We start from the raw sequence: 22,444 nt of genomic DNA on the forward strand, positions 1-22,444 counted from the left end.
GTGAGAGCAGGTGTCGCTATTAAGCTACGACCAATCGACGTGCCTAGCCATCAAATTATCGCTGTATAGTACTTGGTCTTGTTCTGGGTGTCACTTGTAAAGGTTCTTGTGTAACTTGTAACTGCTAAATGTTCTTGTGGAACTTGAAGTGTCATGATTGTAACTTGTAACGTGATTATATACTGTCAAATTAGGTGGAGATTCTATTAACCAATCAACACCTTGCCCATCCCTCGTGGGCCAGTTCACACGACACTCGAAATCCCACCCACTGAGGGTTGTAAATGGGCCCAAAGTACGGTTTGAAACTAATTAAGTAGGGCTTAATGGCTTCAGGGTATATCAACAAGGTACATTGCCAGATTACCAAATCAAGTAATTTAAGTAATACTGAACTAAATGATGTGTCCTATAAATTGTTGGAATTCCCAACAGACTGTCTAATATTTTATTTTATTTTATATAAGTCGCTATTGTCGTTTCAGTCGAGCATGCTGGAGAAAGCAGAGCTTCAGTTTCGATAATAGTGATTCGACGGAGGAATAATATCGGTGGAACTCGTTCTTTATTAGCGGCACTTGGAGACCGAGGGTGCAATTTTTCATGGCGCGACTCAGAAGACTATCCTCCGCGCCGGACCGGATATGAATTTCATATTTTACGATAATACCGCGGGATGTTCTTAAAGTAAACGAATCTTGGCCTGACGCAGTTTTCACGTAGTCGAAGAAAAATCGTACTTACTCCCGGATTCCGTGGAACGTCGACGAAACGACCCTTTATATCGATTCTTATCCGAAGCCGGGCGTTCGCGTCTCCTCGTAAATATTGGAGATTGAAAAAGCTGCGGTTTAAATCGTTATGTTCTGTTTAATTTCCCAGATTCATGTAAATTTACTTTGAATTTCAATCTCGATGCGCGATAAACTACGTGTATTACTTTTGATCGATTATCAGGATCGATTGGACGAATCTGACAATGAAATGGGGACAGTTTAAAATTGATATGTGTAATCACTTCGTTTCGGATAGGGGTTTGTATATATTTAAAACGTATTTCAATCCTGTTCGATACGATTTAAAATAAATATGAAGAGAAACGAGAAATAACAATGAAGGATTCAAGAATGTTATAAATAATTAGCTTAAACTAATAAATATTTTCAAAGCCTTGATGACAATATTTCAATTTTAACTGTAATGTAAATATGGTATAATCATTTCCAAAGTAATTGGAAATATTCTCTTTCGAGATGTCACCCACTTCTTTCAATGTGATATTTTCTGAAAATAAAACTCACGTTGGTGCTTCGTATATTCATTAATTATAAAGCGATAAGATGTAATGTGTAGATGGAAATATTAACTTTGAAATATAGGAGCATTGAAATTAATATAAAATACACGTATCTCCGAAGAACAAATTTATTCTGAATTTTAGTAAATTAATTGCGAAATAATAATTCGAACAAAATTGGAACTGAAAACATTTGAAACCCCTGAAAACTCGAGTAGATTTTAATGTGTAATTAAATGTTTTATAAATATTGAAATTGGGGCGAACTGTCTATGACGTGGACTGATATTATTTTTAAAAATCGCCTGAATTATGATCAAAGAAATACATTTCTGTTCAATACTTAATATTGATAAATACGTCTATGTATTTATTTGTCTATTTACTTACGATTACGTTTTTAAATACTCATCGAATATTCGAGATAAGCAAAAAGTGTCGAAGAAACAAATTACGGAGATGTAACAAACAATGGGCGCGCATCATTGGAATTAAGCACGGAACGCCAGAAATTAATCAGTTTCGTAAAACGTGCGCGTGTGTGGTCGTGTTAGACGTTCATTTGTTTCAACGAGAGTTGGTCAACATCGCGACGCTGGTTCCATTAGCTTGAATAGAGTAATTGGACACTGTCAATTCGAGAACGTAATTCTCTCCGTAAATAGGGACTAACGATTTTGCTTAGAATTCATGGAAATGGAGCATTTACGACTGCTGCATTTTCCCGCATGCATCTAACCAGAAATCGAGAACGTACAGACTGATCAGAAAATGACGTTTACAAAATATACCAAGTCTCGAATCTAATAAAAATGTCGCGAGACTTTTAACTTGAATAAATTATTTCATTTAAAATAAAACTAAAAATGTAGGTACTTCTTTAATTCATTTTTAATCATTTTTAATTTCCCGACAAAATCACAATGGCTAGCTTTCGATCGTTATAAAGTGCTTCGTGGCGTGTGAATTGATTTAAGTAATGACAATATTCGAATCACCCTATAACTGTGTACGCGCATGACTTGTTCGTTTTCCTATTTGTTGAAACGCCAGTAAACCTGGATAAATGGAAATGTTCGATCTCTCGCGCGAGGCATTGGAAGTTTTAACACCCCCCTCCGACAATGGTTCCCTTATGCTTCCCTGGAAATTCGTTTTCCACCGGAAAAATGTGAAACGATGTTTGGAATTTATACATATACCAAAATGGGGACTGGTGGCCGGGTGCGGTAACTGTAGCGCAATCAAGCCGAAGTACCATTCATAGACGGAAGACGATAACATAACTGAAATTCGATTAGTCGTTCTATCGTTTCGCGAATCACCGGTTTATCACCGACAGAGCGCGAGGGTAAACGGTTATTTCCCTCGCTTCACTTCGCGGTAATCGGTTCCAGTTTCAGCTCTTGCGCCGATGTCAGATAAGTGAAAGCAGCCAGGAGCTGCTGGGGATCTTTGTACATCCTGGGGTTCGTTCAATTGTGAAATTAAATGTGATAACGACCGTCCTAATTTCAGCACTCGTCGGGGCTGAGCCACGGCCGCAACGGCACGTGTATCACGAAATGCCAATTAGCGACGAGAAAATGAACTGCGTGAATGCCACGCTATTTGATATTCTCAAATTAATCAGCCCCGGTCTCTCATCCGACCGATGTCTCGTGTGATGGGGTCTGATTACGGTGACAGTTTGGAGAAACTGAACACCGCGGGGCTCCAGTGCGAATGTTTAATGCTGGAAAGTACTGTCCGCTCGCTGTTGGTCTTTAACCATCTGCTCGAATAATTCCCACATCGAAATTCTTTGAGTCGAACCACAGGCATTCGAGTAAATACATCTTCGTTCGTAATACTAGGAATTGTTGGTTTATTATTACATTAAATTCAATACGTAGCAAGAATTATTTACACATTCCCCCAAACCTTAATATTCTACTTAACACTTTCACTGCCACGTCATCCATATGTGAGTGACAGAATTTACCATTGTAATACTAGAAAAATTAATTCTCGAAATACGATGTTGAGGGAAATAAAATTTGATAGAGTTTGGTGAATTTTAAGAAGGTTACGAAAATAAATTGTAAGTTATGTATCATACAATGGTCCAAAATCAAAATTTTATCGAATAATTCCCACATTGAAATTCTTTGAATCGAACCACAAGCATTCGAGTAAATACATCTTCGTTCGTAATACTAGAAATTGTTGGTTTATTATTACATTAAATTCAATACGTAGCAAGAATTATGTACACATTTCTCACAAACCTTAATATTCTACTTAACACTTTCACTGCCACGTCATCCACATATAAGTGACAGGATTTACCATTGTGATACTAGAAAAATTAATTCTCGAAATACGATGTTGGGAGAAATAAATTTGGATAGAGTTTATGAATTTTAACAAGGTTATGAAAATAAATTGTAAGTTATGTATCTTACAATGGTCTAAAATCAAAATTTTATCGAATAATTCCCACACCGAAATTCTTTGAGTCGAACCACAAGCATTCGAGTAAATACATCTTCGTTCGTAATACTAGAAATTGTTGGTTTATTATTACATTAAATTCAATACGTAGCAAGAATTATTTACACATTCCCCCAAACCTTAATATTCTACTTAACACTTTCACTGCCACGTCATCCATATGTGAGTGACAGGATTTACCATTGTAATACTAGAAAAATTAATTCTCGAAATACGATGTTGAGGGAAATAAAATTTGATAGAGTTTGGTGAATTTTAAAAAGGTTACAAAAATAAATTGTAAGTTATGTATCATACAATGGTCCAAAATCAAAATTTTAGTTTTACAGAATATTATACAGTTTTGATCTGGCAGTGAGTTAATCCTAAAAATTAAAGATGTTATACCTTCGTCTTTGAAATGTTTTGAGAACATACCACCTTTCAGGAGTATTTCACAGCTATAACACGATAAGACGGAAAGAAAGTGGTTTCGCCTAGGGGCTGCCACAGTCAGATCAAAATTAACAAATCGCTCGAGGCCGCTAAATTAGTTATCCTCATCGTATCGTTTAATTAGATCACCGTTCTATCTCTTGTGTTTAAGCGTAATCGTACAAGTATGCTTCGTCTAGCTTTTAGAGGTTTCTGTCGTCTGTAACTCTCTGTTCAACGCAATAGCAAAATAACGAGTTGGAAATTACGACTTTATTTAAATATTATTCATCGTACATAATCTCTAATTATATTTAATTTTTAGCTACGTAATGCATTAACTCGAGTGAGAATGTCTTATACGATAAAAGAACGGTAAAAATCAGTCGAACTTGTACACTTATTAATACTTTCATGAATGTTTACGCATGATAGAGAAAAATAGTTTCGTATTCGCATTTAACTTAAAGTTTTAAGACGTCGCTTGAAAGTTACGATCAAGGAAGCGAGCATTTTGTCACGAATGCTCAATTTATACCGTCGCAACTGCAGTGAGATTGATACGTGTGTCGCTACGATTTTCCCGAAGCCATTTACATTATTCCTCCGATACGTACACGACTTATGTCGTTAATATTTTGCAACAATACTTCGACCTACTTTATACCATTATACCGATTGCTCCGAAAGATTTGTCGACAACGATCGAAAGTCCAATATACTTAATGGAAGGTCGAACGCATACGGTTGACCTAAGAAGGGTCTCGTTTGTATCGGATCGATTTGAAATTTTTCCTCGTCTTTGTTTTTGTGCCAGGAATTGTGCCAACTGTGGCAGAATTTGAATTTTATTCGGAAGTAAAATATAATAGGATTTGGCTGATTGGTTCGGCAATTCGCTTGTACGAGCTAAACCGGCAAAATACCGCATTACGTGATTAATTCCGTCCGTGGCAATCTCCATGGATATTTTGTTGTGCAACTACGAACGAGTATTTACGCAATTATAATTTCATTTCATTATAGTGTCACGTTTTCAATCTCCATTTTCTATGGAGTTAACAAAAACGAAGATTCCATCATTTTATAATGCACTACGACAAATATTCGCGCTTATAATTTCTAATTTATGAACACGAGCAAAAGGAAATTAATTTTACGAAAAATTTTAAATAAGATTATTACATATTTGGCAAACTATTGATCTTTGAAAGTACCGTAGAAGTAACTAAGCTGCTCGAAGATCGTCAAACGAAGATTTAATAATGTTATAATGTACGACAAATATTCGCGCTTATAATTTCTAATTTATGAACACGAGTGAAAGGAAATTAATTTTACGAAAAATTTTAAATAAGATTATTACATATTTGGCAAACTATTGATCTTTGAAAGTACCGTAGAAGTAACTAAGCTGCTCGAAGATCGTCAAACGAAGATTTAATAATGTTATAATGTACGACAAATATTCGCGCTTATAATTTCTAATTTATGAACACGAGTGAAAGGAAATTAATTTTACGAAAAATTTTAAATAAGATTATTACATATTTGGCAAACTATTGATCTTTGAAAGTACCGTAGAAGTAACTAAGCTGCTCGAAGATCGTCAAACGAAGATTTAATAATGTTATAATGTACGACAAATATTCGCGCTTATAATTTCTAATTTATGAACACGAGTGAAAGGAAATTAATTTTACGAAAAATTTTAAATAAGATTATTACATATTTGGCAAACTATTGATCTTTGAAAGTACCGTAGAAGTAACTAAGCTGCTCGAAGATCGTCAAACGAAGATTTAATAATGTTATAATGTACGACAAATATTCGCGCTTATAATTTCTAATTTATGAACACGAGTGAAAGGAAATTAATTTTACGAAAAATTTTAAATAAGATTATTACATATTTGGCAAACTATTGATCTTTGAAAGTACCGTAGAAGTAACTAAGCTGCTCGAAGATCGTCAAACGAAGATTTAATAATGTTATAATGTACGACAAATATTCGCGCTTATAATTTCTAATTTATGAAGATGAGTAAAACGAAATTAATTTTACGAAAAATTTTAAATAAGTTTATTACACATTTGGCAAACTATCGATCTTTAAAAGTACCGTAGAAGCAACTAAGCTGCTCGAATATCGGATCGAAGATCGTAGGAGTGGGACAATTTGAACTTGTATGTTGTTTGGGAGTGGTACGAGCAACTCGTCGACGATCACTATAAGAGACATCCATGGAATTATTATGTTTCAGCTCTACCCGAAAGCAAGCCCATTATCGTATCGGAACGTGAACGTTACAACTCAGGGGAGACTTTGAGGGCAAATTGTAGCTTGCCACCCTCGAAGCCGCCAGCTCATCTCTCATTCACCCTGAACAACGTGGTGGTAAGTGATACCTATAATCCACGCGTCATTATTGAATCCACACTTACGGCGAAACCGTGAAATTAATCGTGCAAAAGTGTTATTACACAGAGTCGGGCACCTTGCGTTATCGCTGCAAACACCCCTGTTGTTCTGTACAATTTTAAACAGCATTTTAGATATTCTTCGCGCGTTAAAATCATCGCCATCTTTAGATCTTCGTACGATTTAGACGTTTCGGTAAGCATAACACTATCTTGGATAAATAGTACACATTTCGTTTCTGAAGTTTCGTTCATGCCGTGGAATTCTGCAGGAAGATAATGTTCCAAGTAACTTAAGTAGTATAGTATTGAACGAACTTTGCATAAATGTACTGATACGAACTCGCAGTTTGAATGGTAGCTTTAACAAGTCCAACTAGGTCTGGGGATGACACTTGATTCTGCAATATCTGAATATTCATTCATTCGTAAACTGAAACGGGTCTTTTAATATGTACTTAAATAAAACTCGCGATATTCTACTATTCTAAAATTCTACGATTGTTGATTGCTGTATTTGAACTAACAGTTTATTAATATTTGTCGTTACTTTGACGTATCGTTGACTCGACGCTGGCGCTATCTATACTGCGGAACTTGCCTTTAAAGATTCATCGGCCATTTTGGCGAGAATTTCCGTCGATTACGATATTTGCCTCTTCGAAATAAATAATTTCGTCCAGGTATGCTTCTTCTTCCTATCTAAATCAATTTTCAGTGATAACATTGGGCGCTCGGCTCTATGTGCACACACGTGCACACGGCTGAAGTAATTGCACTATATACGAGGAGAACGTAGAAGTTATCGCAGTATGAAAGTTTGAGGAGCCGCTCTATAAAAGTTAAGGAGGTTAAGCAAAGAAGAGAACTTTTCCTCTTGAAAAATCTTTCCGGGCGCACATTCTATGGGTCTGTGTATATTAGCCGATGTCTCCTTTCACGAAGAATTTGTTTCTCATAATTTTTAAATTCCGTTCCATTTGAACGATTGCTCCAGAGAGGATCTGCATTCGTACACCGCAACGGTGATCTTTCCATTTATTTTTACCAAATGTTGTTTATTGCGCTGTGTTTTCTTTTAAATTTATTCAAACGCAAACTCTTAATCTCAATGATTTATGCCAGTTCCAAAAACAACCGTTCGATTCCTGACAAGTTTTTTCCTCCATTTAGTGAAATGAATCATCATTATAGCGTACGAACACGAGCGGGAGTAGCGGTAAACGTATGACTTTTCGTTCCCGCGGATAATTGAATTCTAATTGAATAAATGAAATTAGAGACTCGCGAAAAACGTCGACCAAGTTTCCACGGTAACGGAAACAGGGACGTAGCTGTTGGCGATGCATTACCCATAATCCCAGGGGATGACAACGAAGGATCTCATTATCCGATACGGCTAAATACGTATAACCGCGAAATGAAATGTTCTCCGCATTCGGATCGCTCGTCCGCCCGTGAAGTTTTGTTTAACCAACTTCGACCGAGACTGACATTTTACGAAAGCTTGCTTCCACACGAATATACGGTAGAGTTCCGATTATCGGGCACCGGGTTATCCGGAATGTCATAATAACCGGCATATTTATCCCGACTTCGGTAAATGTTACAAATTACATTTCATACAAGCAAAGAAGTCACAGCTGCATGAATCCAGCAGTGACGTCGATACTAAACAGTTGATAAAATTGAAAAAATTATTTTCCGTTGCAGGGGTCAATTACAATCATTTTTGGTCAATAGGTACACCCACGAAATTCTACTCAGTTTCGAGAAAAAAATTCATTAATGAAAATATAATGTCTGACCAGGAATATTCTAGTTTGAAAAAAAAAATTCAAATCGTTCTAAAAAAAATATTTTCGGCTGCGGGGGTCAATTACAATCATTTTTTGTTAATAGACACACACGCGAAATCCTACTCAGTTTCGAGAAAAGAAATTCTTACCGAAAATCTAATGTCTGACCATACATTGATATGTTCTCCTGAAATTTCATGCGTACCTTTAAAATATCATAACTTCCGAACGGATTGAAGAATTTTAATGTTCCAACAAGCAAATAACGGGTATTTTAGTGGAGAATATGTAGAAATTCTAAAAATATTCGAAAAGTTGATCCTTAACACCGTAAAGTAAGGAAAACCCCATAAAAAGTGTCCAATTTCCAAACGACCATAACTCCTATAATAGTGAATATATTTCAATGAAATTTTAAGGGAACGTAGATCTCATGGATACCTACAGAAAAGTATTAAACAACTTTTCCGCACGATGCCATACAAAATTACTAAAAATCAAAAACAAATTTTTAAGAAAAATCGACAGAGGTTAACTGCTGAAATTTTTTGGCGAAAAAAAAATTATTTTCGATCGCAGGGGTTAACTGCAATCATTTTGGTAAATAGAAATATCCCCGAAATCCTACGCACTTTCGAGAAAAAAATTTCTTACCGAAAATATAATGTGTGGCCAGATATGTTTCTGTAATTTCATTTTCTATCTCGCTTCTAATGAGTCTCTAGGGCCCCAAAAATTTGGGTGAAAGAATACATTGGATGTAAGGTGTACTCGTATACTTCGTCTGTAAATATATTTCTCGTTTTTATCACTTCACATGTAGTTGTAGTCCAATTATCCGGATTATTTGATTTTCCGGTATTGCCCCAGTCCCGACTATGCCTGATAATCGGAATTTTACTGTAATTCCTTTCGACGGGAAATATTTGTCGGTTCCGGGCACGAGTTCGCCGCGTTAAAATGTACCGAACTATCGGGAAACTGATCTTTCGCGGGCAAGAGTTTTCACGGAATACGCGCGGGGGCGTGCATGGATAAACACTTACGCGCGAATAGAACTTTTAAGGAGATGACTTTCGCCATTCTTCGATATGGAATCACTATATCGCGCGGTAATGCGATTAAGCCAGACTCTGATAGATGTATTAGGATAGCCAGAAAGTTCGTACAGTTTTTGACAATGTTTGTCATTTTACAAGACAAAACTCTATTTGATATTAGATCTGATCCATATGTGACCAATATATTCAACAGAATAGAGATGTAGCATACGTTATTTAGCACCAGGCTAGATTTAGGCAACTCATAGCTCACAATTTATTTCGGTTGACATGTACTTAATATGCCTAACACAGTGTACGTGCATAACCTACTTAGTATTGGATGTAATCCAGATGTAACCAACCCATTCTATGGAACAGAGACCTAACCTATACCATCTAGCACAGGTCTAGTTAATAGTTATAACCTACTTAATATGGTCTAATAGCTCGGGTGACATGTATACAATAGTATTACATTCGAGGAAATAACTTTCGACGTTTTCAACCCCTAAATTACTTTGTGGCGCTGTTTCGCTGCGGTGTGGAGACTCGTGAGAATCGTAGGACAGAAAAGGAAAGGGGGGAGGGGGGGGGCTAGTGGACTCATCAGTAAGGCTTTCTAGCAGGCCCTGCCTTAGACGATTAGAATATTTGGAAATCGTTCGAGGAATGTATATAATAGCAACCGAGGGGTCGGTCGAGCGCTTGTGAGAGCGCGACCCCTCTGGTGGCGAGCATGGGAGGCGACGCCACAACTTTATGAATTACTACGTCCAATACATTGTAGAATATCTCCATACGTGGTCCAGATTTAGACTGCGTATACCATTAATATATTTAATTTAATTTAAACTGTCTAATCAGTTCAGACTAATTAAACTACTTAGCTTGTAGAACACGTAAATCCGTTTAATAACGCTTTTACTGGTATACACTTACTCGTAAAAACATCTCTATTCACAGCTCTCTAGCAAAATGTGTATTCTATATGCATAATGACCATCCTGGCATGTTTAGGCCTATACACACAGCAGCTTAAACACGTTTAGGTCTATATGCATAGTAGTTTAAACATACCAGTCACACTCTCTCTCGCTCCCACGCATTGCTCTTTGCAAACATAATATATCCAGATTTCATACACGAGACATCAATTTGTCAGATGCACAATTATCGTTCCTAAACTTTTCCAACCCCTGAGGTCGAGGTCCACTGCAAATATCACAAGGGTTACGATAACAGTATATTAACATCGACAGTTGGAAATTGGGATCTGCGTGCACGAAATGGTTAAAAATCTCTCTTTGAAAAGTTAATTCGAACCTCGCGTACGTACGCGTATTTCCATACGACTCTCGCGGCAGAAACTTATCATAAAATTGCGTGGGTGAAACCGAATACGTCTCCGTCCACCGACATTGCGTTTTACTTTTATCAAATTCCATTACCTGGTCGTAAAGAAGGGTGTAAAAGAAAGAGGCGCGGAGGGGTTGGTTCGCTATTTCCTCTAACTATCAACGGTATAAGAAATCTCTTGGAATGTACGGTTATGGAGGGAAGTCGACGCCTGGTTCTTCACTAGATGAGACGGAGAAAATTAGTCGCGCGCGTGTACGCGGGCAAAGAAACGCTGTCTTATAAGGAATTGCGAGGTCTGGTAGCCGGGAGTATTGGTTTGCTGGTTTCTTACGAGAAATACTGTTTCGAGGTATTCGCCGAATTTGCAGAGAACACTCCCGGGGGGCGATAAGAAATAAGTTATTTCGCAAACAACGCTGTCTCTCTCTGGCGCGGGCGTTAGAGTGGCTTTAAACCAAATATGTGGACTTGCCTCGAAAGTGCTATCTAATTGGTACGCTGTGCATGTTTGCAGGGTCAATAAAAGAGTTTGTTCATTCCGTTGTGTACAACGAGTCTTGATTTATTATTAGCGGCTGAATGGAAAAGACTTCTCTGCGTTATTGCGTTACCGGTCGATAATATTTGACGATGCTTTACAAAATTGCAAGACAAATTTTTAAATTATCGAAGTTCCTTATTTTAAATAAATAATATATTTAAATTACAAGTGTACTACGCAATTGTTGGATTCTCCAAAGTGTATTGGAGGTTGAAGATCGGAAGGCAGTGTCCTAATCAACTCCAGAGTAAGAGTATGGCGTTGAACAGCCATTTAAAAGTTTAAACTTCTAGGAAAATGAATCTGCCGGCTATCTGAACTGCTCGGTTGTTAGAACGGTGGTCATCAAATGCAATATCCGGGTTCGAATACCGGTCGAGCTCATCGATCGGTTGGTACTTTACTTCCTGGCGAGAGAATTGTTCAAATAGTATGGGATAGGTACATTAATTGTTCGTCAGCAGTTTTCAGATGTGTGCATTCCTGCATTCGGTATTTCGAATTTGGATGTCAGAGGCTGGAATTTAAATTTACTGGAAGACGAAGTGGTGGATTCGTAGAGTTGTGTAACAGAATGTAGTATCTCCTTTAGACAACGAACTCCTCAGACTCGGTGTGAGTTCAAGTTTTACGTTTCCAAGAACTTCGAAATAGAACGCCTGTCGCAAACGAAGTGAAAACTTTAAACGCAGTCTCTAAACACATTGAACGTTACACGACTTAACAACAATTCATTTATTTCGTGTATTTTGTTAAATTAGAAAAGAAATCACTGCCCCGGGCGAAGTCGAGGAAATTGCGCTTGATAGTGAATGTTATAATTTTTAGTTTATTTTTCATCTCGTCTCTGTATGCATAATATCGATATCTTCTATTTTTCGTTTCATGAAATTTTTGTAACTGTCTCGACTGAATATTAATTCCAACTCTGCGTTACTTATTTATTTCTGCTTTCACGTTTTATGCAGGTTATTGAAACAAACTTCAGAACGTTGTGAATATTCAGTACTCGTTAATATTTTTGGAAAATTAACGATGTCAAAGTTAGAAGCTTTCTGGATTTTAGCAACGTCAGCTTCCTGTCCACCTTTTTAACTAGAAAAATAACATTTTAGTAGATAGTTTGTTTAATTACTTAAAATTGCAGACAGTATTTTTACATTCTTGTACATTTAATTAATATTCCATGCAATTATTCTCTTTATGGGTATTTAATGAATTTTGCAAATTCTAATTTCATAGCGTTGTACGAAGTAATTTCTTGCTTCGGTGAATAAAATATGCCTGCCGAGTAATTCGAACAAAGCCAGGAATTTTAGAAAAAGCACACCATACTCATTCTATTATACGAATATTTGAACCGCGTGTTTGGATAAACAATAAATTCATGATTTTCCGTATCAATTTAATTACTGTCACAGTCACGCACCGTTTTATTTTTTCTGGAAAATATAGCGCGATTATTTATCCGTACTAAACGCACGGTATTTATTCTAGCCTCGATAGTTGATGGGGCCCGCGAATTTGTTTCGGACAAATACAAATTTCAGAAGCGCGAACGCTTTATTCGAAATTAAGTGAAATATTCTTTGAACACATTTTTCCCCCTCGATTTATCAAATATTTTATTTCCTCGCGATTCCTAACAATAGGTTTGCTTATTAAATTAATGAGGTCCAACAATACGCGAATCCTCCGTATATCACTTAAGCACTCCGCTAAGCATTATGGAGTGTTTACTTGTACTTTTAAGGGAAATTATCATTAGCCGCGGTGAAGTAACTTTTAATGACGAAACTTCCGGCTGGTGCATTATTACTTTCAGTCGTACTTTTCGTTTGTAACATTTTACAATTAATAACGAGACCCGCGGCGCGTAAATTACTGATGGCATACTCGGTAGCTGATAATAAGAGCATCGAAGCCGCATTTATGGAAGAAAAATCAAACCGTAAAAACTGGCAAACAACAGTTCCATAAATGTGGTTGAACAATGAGCGAAAACTTCTGTGACTGTCTACGCGGGATAATTAAAACCATGGATCGCCTCTTCAACCTGGCAATTTGTACGTCGCGTAATCATACAAATTGGACGAAACAGAATTAATAAGAGGTTTTTATCCATCTGTATTATTTCCGTACATTTTTTATAACAAAATTTCTCATCTTCCTTATTAAAATAATAGCGATCTGTAAATAGTGGAAACGTTAAATTTCAATTTTCATTCATAAGTTATTGAGACAATTACAGCCACTAAATTACATACATAATCACATTTAATATCACATCATGGTTGTTTAACATAAACTATAAGTATTCCATAGTCTATTCCAGGCCGATTTAATATTAACGATTCCGACCCTTTCTAATTTATAAATCATTAACCAGAATAGGGGATTTGGAATAGGAGGTAAAAGCCAACCACTGTATTTTCATAATTTATAATGGTAATACTAACTACAGCACCGATAAACATAACATTGAATGTTGCAAATTAAACGATCCAACTGGTAGATACTAATTTAAAGCAAACTTTTTGAATCGAAGCGTTTCATCGAATGAAGGATTCTTTCTCGCTAAAAGTTTGGTTCGTCTGGTAATTATAAAAATTAAATCAGAATCGTATTGATTCGGCTTTGATCGATCATACTTGGAGCAACAATACGCGACATTCGACAGCCCCAGAAGCACCCTATATGGGCGAACGAATGGACAGATCGACGGTGAAAGAAGGAATAAAAATCGAGGAGATTCGTCGTCGTTCATTGTCGACGTTTGACGAGGAGCTGGAGAGTAGTATTTGCCTTATGGCTTCACCCATTTTTGATAAACATACGCGGATGGCCTCTCGTAACGCCTCGATATGGGAAACGTTATACCGGGATTCTTTTCCTTCTTGACCTGGCGGTTTGGCGAACCCACTTCCACGACGTTTTACGATTCTGTAAAAATGCGCGTTTACCGTCTCTCTGGGAATGCGTCATTCTGTCATTTTGTACACGAGGTCGACGATAAGACGACCATCAGGTCTGCGATTGGCTCTCATTTTACAGGCCACCTTTGCTCAATCGCTCGCGCGAAACCTTTATTAACTCATAAACGTCTCGTATCAACTTTCGAAGCGTTCTCCTATCGCATATTTGCTGGTAATTCTATATTTCATAAACGTTTGATCACCCTTTACTAACCCATTTTAAAATAATACAGTGTTCCTCAAAGTAGAAACTCAGAAAAGGAAACGATCCAACACCTATAATTATTTTTGTTGAATCTCGTTCTTTTAACACGTTGACTGCTAGACCAAACCCCTCAAATTGTCCACGAAAAGAAAACTTTGTCTTCAGACAACTGTAGACTAGCATACCTATCATTTGTTATTGAATTTATTTTTACAAACTTGCTAAAATTCAAGAGTTCTATCTAGATTTATTTTCTTTCACATCTAATTTCTTAGTGAAAAATCATGTCACCCATATGTGGATGACGTGGCAGTCAATGTGTTAATTTTATATTATAAATAAAGGCCATTACTGGCGCTGATTAAATTTTCCTTTCGTATTTTTAACAATTTGGTACTGGTTATATTTAATTTAATATTGGTCAGCCATTTATGCTCAGCACTTTATTTATGATCAGTGTATTGTGTTTGTTGTTCTTCCCACTTCGACTTGTTTCCTGCGGTTTTTGTTCCGCCGTTATATATATTTCTCAATAAAACGGTCAGGATCTGCTCGAGTGAGATTTATTGCGTATTCATACGAAATATTTTGTATTCATACGCGTCATGCTCCGTCGAACCCCGAAGTAGCAAATTGTCATGACGCGAAACATTCCGCGGAAATCCTCGTTAAGTAGATTATTTCTGATGCACATTGTTAACCAAAACGCTGACCAGAAATCGCGATCATTTCCTACATCAGAACTTTGAAAAATCGTTGGAAGAATAATAGCACCACACGTTTCACCGAACATTTTCATACAGCGTTCGTTTAGCTTCGTTTCATTCTCGTTTCTATCCGTAAGGTTGTTTAAAAAAAAATTGTGCAGCTGCTTAATTTGGCCCGGGCACGTTTCCCTAAATTGGACCCCGTAAAAGTTGCACAATTCAAGCAGTCGGTTTATTTTTGTCTCGTTTGCAAACGCGGATCGTTGTCTGCGAAAAATATGACAAATGGTTCGAAGGGACCGTGGAGTATTTCGAAAAACATTGTGCCTTATTTTTGTGATAAGCATAAAGCTTGAAAAGCTTTCAAAAAATTTTTTAAATTTCAGCTTTACACAAACGCATACTTTATGTTATTGCAGATGCCTCGGTAACATTGAATTCAACGATATTACGATGCTCGTGTTTACTTCTTCGCAGTAGAAAGTTTCCGTTCGAGTCAGAAATGGATAATTGAATTTTTACATTTCAATTCTCCTGGCTCCTAGAAAATAACTGAAGGCGCAGAATCTTGATTCTATGAAAATATTGTTACGTTGGTATAAACTGTCAGAATCATAATATTTTTAAATTTTATTAGAAATTCCCTTAAATTTGTAAATGTATGCTCACTGTCACAAATTCTGTGTTCTTTGTCCCTGTTTACGCCATTATAGCTGTCCGTATAACCGAAATTGCACCGCCTGGTGCAGGTAGAACGAACTTTAAGTATTACTAACTGCACAACGAAAGCTTTGCGATATTCAAGGGATAACGGTTACACGAAACTGGCCCACAGCTTCCGTGGAATTTAATTGACTTAAAACTCAAGGTAACTTTCGCGAATCAAATGTGCAACCCGCGGGAAGAAAGATCGGGGTCGCAGCTGTGCAGAGGGATGGGGGAGGTGAAAACTTTATTGGATCGTAAGTTGCCACCTGAAGGTACGGGGGCGACCGATGTCCGTGCACTCACGACTTCCCAAGGAGACCTACAGCCGCGTATTTTCTTTCCCTTGTTCGCAGGTGAACCACCGAGGGCTTTGTTGTTCGCGTGGCCCCGTGAGGTATGGCGGGCATTATAAAGCACAAAAGCGACAGTCCTGGGAATCCGCGTGGAAACGACCGCGTTAGTTTTTCCAGGAAAGAGGCAGGGGGTGTCCCTAGAACCGAGCGTTGAAGAAATTATGAAATTTTATGTGCAAGTAGAGGGTCGTCCTGATAAGTAATACACGTGCATTATTTTTCTTTTGTTGTTCGCGTCTCGGTCCGAGGCGGTGCAATTAACTCCTGAGAAGTTGAGCCACTCTTCGTTTTATCATTCGCGAATGATGAGAAATGCAAAGGAATTTTATAGGGGGAAATTGCGTCTTTTAATCATACGGTCCGCGAAGACTTTGCAACGTTGCTAGTTAATGCATGCACTTGTGCTTGGATATATAATCAACGGTCGGTTGTTGATCGAGTTTTCTCGGAAATATATTGGGGATTATTCCGTGACGGATCGATGGCATTTTGCAACGGAGATTATAGATTTTATTGGAATTTAAATATATAGTTTGACTCGTATAAAACAAGAATGGGATCATGTTGCCATTTTAGTTCCGTGCAGTGATTATGCATTATTTTCCGATTTATACACCGCCGATGATAAAATAACACGCGACTTCTGCTCCAAATTTCGCTTAGATCGGATCAGATCGAAGAAATTCATTTCCATGTTGAATCGACGACTCAGCGAACCACGTACGACACTCGTATTCAGACGAATCGTTCGATCGTATTGTTCTTACGAGCTAGTGAAATGGGCCAAGTGCTCGGTGGCCAAAAGGCCAATATCCTCGAGAATGCGTAATAGAAAGTCATATTACCCCAGATAGCAGTTTGTACTTAGATTTTTCTGCTTTTTGTCGGGATATCGATCAAAGTGTCAAGATCTACTCGATGCCTCTTCTACCCGGTGACAGAACACAAGGATTATTCGATGATTGATTCGTACTGATTGGGCAAAGGATCCCTTGAATGGAACATAAATCATCCGTGAAATAAAGAGACAAAGAACCTTAAAATGGAACGACGTGCACTTTAAACTGTCGTATTAACACAATCGTAGAAGATGGAAGGAGGCTAAAAATAGGTACTCGTACTTTTCCTGGCTGGAATCCTTTTTAAAAATCAATCTTTCGTACGAAAAATGCCACGAGAGACAATTACAAAATTCAAAGTCTGCGAGGAACGACGGGTTTGCGGAAACGCGTTATTTGTGATCGATCAAAACTATGGGGATAACGAGGAAAATGAACATTTGACGAAATACAGGCAACTGCACGTGCACAATAATGATCCGATTCGGCCTCGTCGAATTGGATGAACCCGCAAACACGTGTTTATCACCTGCAGGCACAATAGCGACGCATGAACAACGCTGCGAATCGATTGCTGCATCATCACTTCGCTTCTTGCGTTAATTGGGTTGTGTTTAAATTAATCGCACGATTGTAATAAACAGCGTAATGCTCCACGGGCCTTCAAAGAACGGAACGTTTTATTTAGTCCCCGGATACGGAGTAATCGGATATATCCTGCTAATTTTAAACTAAATTTAATCGAATAAATCCGAAAAATCTACAGTTTCTCATTCATGATACCTCGAGTCCGAGTAGAAGCATTTTAAATATATTTTTTAAACTATCAAAGACACGAGAACACTATTTTTATTAAAAGATAAATTGTTTTAGCAGGTTCTTTGTGCCCCTAATAGTGCCCATAAATGACATTAGAGGGTAGTTTCGCTCTGGAGGACTCGAGTTGTGGCTGAAAAAGAACACACGTTAATTCCGCAAACTTGCAAAGTTTTATCAAAATCTAGGGAACCTGGCGGACGATCCTTGTCAGTATAGCATTCTATGATATATTCATCTATGGTTTCAATCAGAGCGGAAATTTTTAAAACTTTCTCCCGTTTAATAGAAAAGATTCCTAGCGCTGGTGTTTTACACAAAGTATTAAAAAAGTTCACAACGTTCAAGCGCTTGCAATTATTTGAGATTAATGAAACGGTTTTTAAGAAAATAATAATAAGGAAGATTTACTACTTATAAACGGTTTGTAATTAACCCCTTGTCGTACAATGAGTTCTTAATGTCAAGTTTCACAATTATGAGGCTTTACAATCACTCGCCATCAAGTCTTATACAGGGTATTCAGCCACTCCTGGGAAAAATATTAATGAAAGATTCTAGAGACCAAAATTAGGCGAAAATCAAGAATACCAATTTGTTAATGGATGTTTCGTTAAAAAGGTATTAACGTTTAAAGTTCCACCTGTACTGAATTTTTTTCTCGAAAATGGGTAGGATTTCGGGAGTATGTCTATAGGCCAAAAATGATTATAATCGACCCCTGCAACTAAAAATAATTTCTTTAGAACAATTTGAAATTTTTTAATTTCGCCTAAAAATTTCAATTACTTGAATTTTTTTTCTCGAAAATGGCTAGGATTTCAGGGGTATGCGTATTCACCAAAAATGATTGTAATTGAGCCCCGCAACCAAAAATAATTTTTTCAGCGTGATTTAAAGTTTTTTAATTAAATTTTTAATAACATTTTAACGAAGCCTCAATCAAGAAATTAATATTTTTGATTTTCGTCTTATTTTTCGTGGCCATTTCTTGTACGAGCAAATTTAAACAAAATTAAATAGTACACGTTCGACAGATTATTTGAAATTAAATCGTATGTCGAGGGGTTAATTTACTAAGTAAGGTATCCCTCGATTCTTGCACGCGACATGGAGTTTACTTTTCGATTTTTTACTGATCGTAAGGGAATCAGGTGCGCGACTGGAGCAGAGTTCGACGCTCGCCGACAAAAAGTATCGAAATGGCGGAAGATGGTCGCGCGAACGTCGAAATGAATTCCCGCGATTTATGACGGTGACGCGCGGGGAAAGAGGGGGCGAGATTATGGCATTCCGACACTACTTTCATTCTCCATGGTAAATAGACGGGTGTCTAAAATGATAATGCAAAGGGATTTTCCTCGGCGTTGGACCCCCGTTCTTTATTCTCGCCGCAGTTCCGCCCGGCAACAGCGTGCACAAACAACGGCCCACTTTCCCGCGTGGCTTCGACATAATGAAATGCATCGTCTTTCGAGGGTATAATCCAATGCAGATTAAAATCCCGACAGTACACCCTCCCGTTCCTTTCACCTTCGCGATACAAATTGCAGAGCAGCGCCGCGCAGAAGAGAAAAGGGTGTCGAGGCTAATCCGACGCTGAGCTCGTCATGACTTTATGGGCGAAGCTGACGGAGTGGAGAGGCATCCTTAGCAGGAAAAATCGAGGTCGACGGAGCAGTTTCTCCGTCTCTTCTCATCCGTTTGCTCGTTTTCTTTTTTTTCTTCTTCTTCTTCTCTTCTGCCCCTTGCTTCTCCCCCCGAAGCTCAGAATGCAACCAGTTACGTACGCCTCTTTGCGGTGTCATCGAATCCACGGTGAAACTTTGTAGCGCGCAGACGAAGAAGAGAGAGAAATCGGGTAACGACCTGGCCTTAACCACCTACCCAAACTAACCCATCGACTCTTCCTCCTCTCTCCCTCTGTTCTGTTCTCGGTTCTCTCTTTCTCGTCGGTTCCTCGGCCGTGCTTCCTCTCGCTTCTCTATCTGTCCCACCTTCTTCCGGGAGTCTCATTCATTAAGTCTCAAGAACGGTCTCGCAATCTCTATAGGGTCGTCAGTAGACGCGTACACGACGTGCCGTTTGTTCTCCTCTGAAACTCGAGATGTCCTCCTCGGATAACACGCCCAGACGCCGCTCATACAAATATGTGTACGTACGCGCGGACGTATCGTTGTCGGCGTACACCGCCACGCGGGGACAAGCGTAATAAAGTCTCCGTCTCGGGAGATAATGAAAGTTTACACCCGTGACCCACGGCCACTACGGAGGATCACGACCCCTCGAACCGTTCCGCCCCGGAACATCTTCATCGAACAGTTTTGTCGTGCGACGCGATCGATCATCCCCCGGAAACCACCGGGACCGGTTCTCTGGCGTCCTCTCTATGCGCCGTGCGTGCACGCGTGCACAGCTCGGGACGCCAAATTTCAACGTGCTCTGGCACAGACAATGTAATCACACTGTTTGCCTGACCGTTCTGTCATTCGAACACGGATGGTGGGCGGTTTCCAATCAAGAACCGCCCCCCTTTGATCCTGTTCTTCAATCCGTTATCGATGAAGTTTCTTCGAATGCTTGCTGGTTGAGCGATACCGGAGAACGGACGTCCCAGATAAATGGAAAATGTTCGTTTTATTATTAATACGATCGCTTTTCCTTTGATGTCTAAAATTTTATTGATCTTCCGGCCTTTCTATTGAAATAGAGTATTGTGACCTTAATGGAAATATTAGGCTGTTCGGAAAGTTCGTTTCAAATCTTGTGCATGAATTGAAGACAGAATGTTTTGTTTAATGTACAAATTTATTATATCAAATATGCACAGTTTTGTTTTATTATCTTGGCCCATCTTTATATAGGGGAGGCTCATCCTTTTGAATGAAATATTGATCGTTAATTACCACTTTTAAACGTATAGCTGTGAAAATATGAACATGGTCACGTAAGTAATTAAGGCAATATAAAGCTTTTTCACCATTTTTTATTTTTTTGACTACATTCCACCCCTTTGAAAAATCTGGAAAAATTAGAGATTACTAATTATTTTGAGAGCTTTGAAAAACAAACGTAAAATATATTCGAATTTTTTAAAAATCGAATTTGCATCCAAAAATTCTCGAATATGTACATCAATCGATAGAATAACTATGATTTTTTTCATAATTTGTAATTGAACAGAACGGGAGATACTAAGGATAAACTAAAAAATGATTTTCACCCCGTAATAGAGATACCGGATTGAAACTCTGTGAAAAGGGTTTTTTTCGAACCATCTATCAAGTGGTATTAACTCCGTTCAATTTGGTTTGGGAGTACTTTTACCATACTTATTCGACTAGACCCTTTAAGTAGAACTATCTTCTTTCTTCTTCGTTTTCCTTTTATGTTTATTCCTTTTATGAAAGTCATATCGACCGATGGTTTAATTCTACTCTGGAAGGGTACATTTATAGAAGCAAAGGTCTAACTTACAGTGATCTAATCAACGTACGCGACATAGCTTTTAAAAGTGTCTCTCGGAGTATACTTTTCATACTCAAACGTCTCGTATAAAGAAAGCAATGATTTTCTTTCTACGAGCGACTGAATGATTTATAAGGTAACATAGATGCATACGGCTGTCATAAAAATCTCCCTACCTAGGTAGAAGTTAAGTAAGTGGCACTCGAGGCACATGCGCTTAAAGATACAAGCTCTTGCATGTGTTACGTTTACGAGGAGAAGTCCCTAACCGTAGCACGTAGTTTTCAGCCAGGTCTTACACACTGCTAAATCTCCGCGTCCTGATTACGATAAAATTACCGTATGGTTTTAGGGGTACATTAATGCCATCGCAAAACAACACAAACTTAATATAGTTAATATAAGCAGTTCAGGAATGAATTTGAAATTTGTACTATTCGTGAATAGAATTTGCCCAAATCTGTGTGAAACTTGCTCGAAGACATCGCGTTACACTTGAAGACCTCTTCTTGTTAGGAAAACTGCCCTGAGATGGGAGTGTAGAAAATCTGCGTAATTTGGTCGGTTAGAGCAGTCGTACCTATTGTTTCCCATACTTAATTAATTTGTTTCTCCACGGTAATCGACCTTTTATTTTATACAAGTTTTTATATTGTAGATAAATATATTTGTATCTCTTCTGATTGATTTCTTCCTTTTCACTATTTATCATTTTTCTTTTCTACAACGGAGGAGGAATCGTATTAATAATTTCTACCAAAGGGAGTAAATGGAGCAAATGCTGCTCCGGTTGTTACACGTGACACATCGTTTCTCTGCGGTTTGATATGTTCATTTTCTGGGACGTTCCAAGCGAGCGTCTTTAAGGCTGCAGCAGAGTCCATGCGCGTAGACCCCGATTTGATGCAGTCGTAGTGAATTATTGTACACCGTCGAGTCGTACGTACACAAACGTAACGGAGATAAATAAAATTCTTTTCCGGGTAAAACTCTTGAATAACAA

General features: G+C 38.0%; 1 protein-coding gene across 1 annotated transcript in view; it reads left to right on the forward strand.

The window, feature by feature from the left end:
- The window catches only part of LOC122396724, a 208,702-nt gene that overhangs the window by 132,542 nt on the left and 53,716 nt on the right, over positions 1-22,444 (forward strand). The window contains exon 4 of the mRNA XM_043395359.1: positions 6,472-6,605. Within this exon, the coding sequence (XP_043251294.1) occupies positions 6,472-6,605 (134 nt within the window). The remainder of the gene's footprint in view (positions 1-6,471; positions 6,606-22,444) is intronic.

Source organism: Colletes gigas, unplaced genomic scaffold, assembly GCF_013123115.1.
Source record: "Colletes gigas isolate AHSC1104 unplaced genomic scaffold, ASM1312311v1 Colletes_gigas_Sc00008, whole genome shotgun sequence".
NCBI classification, from domain to species: domain Eukaryota; kingdom Metazoa; phylum Arthropoda; class Insecta; order Hymenoptera; family Colletidae; genus Colletes; species Colletes gigas.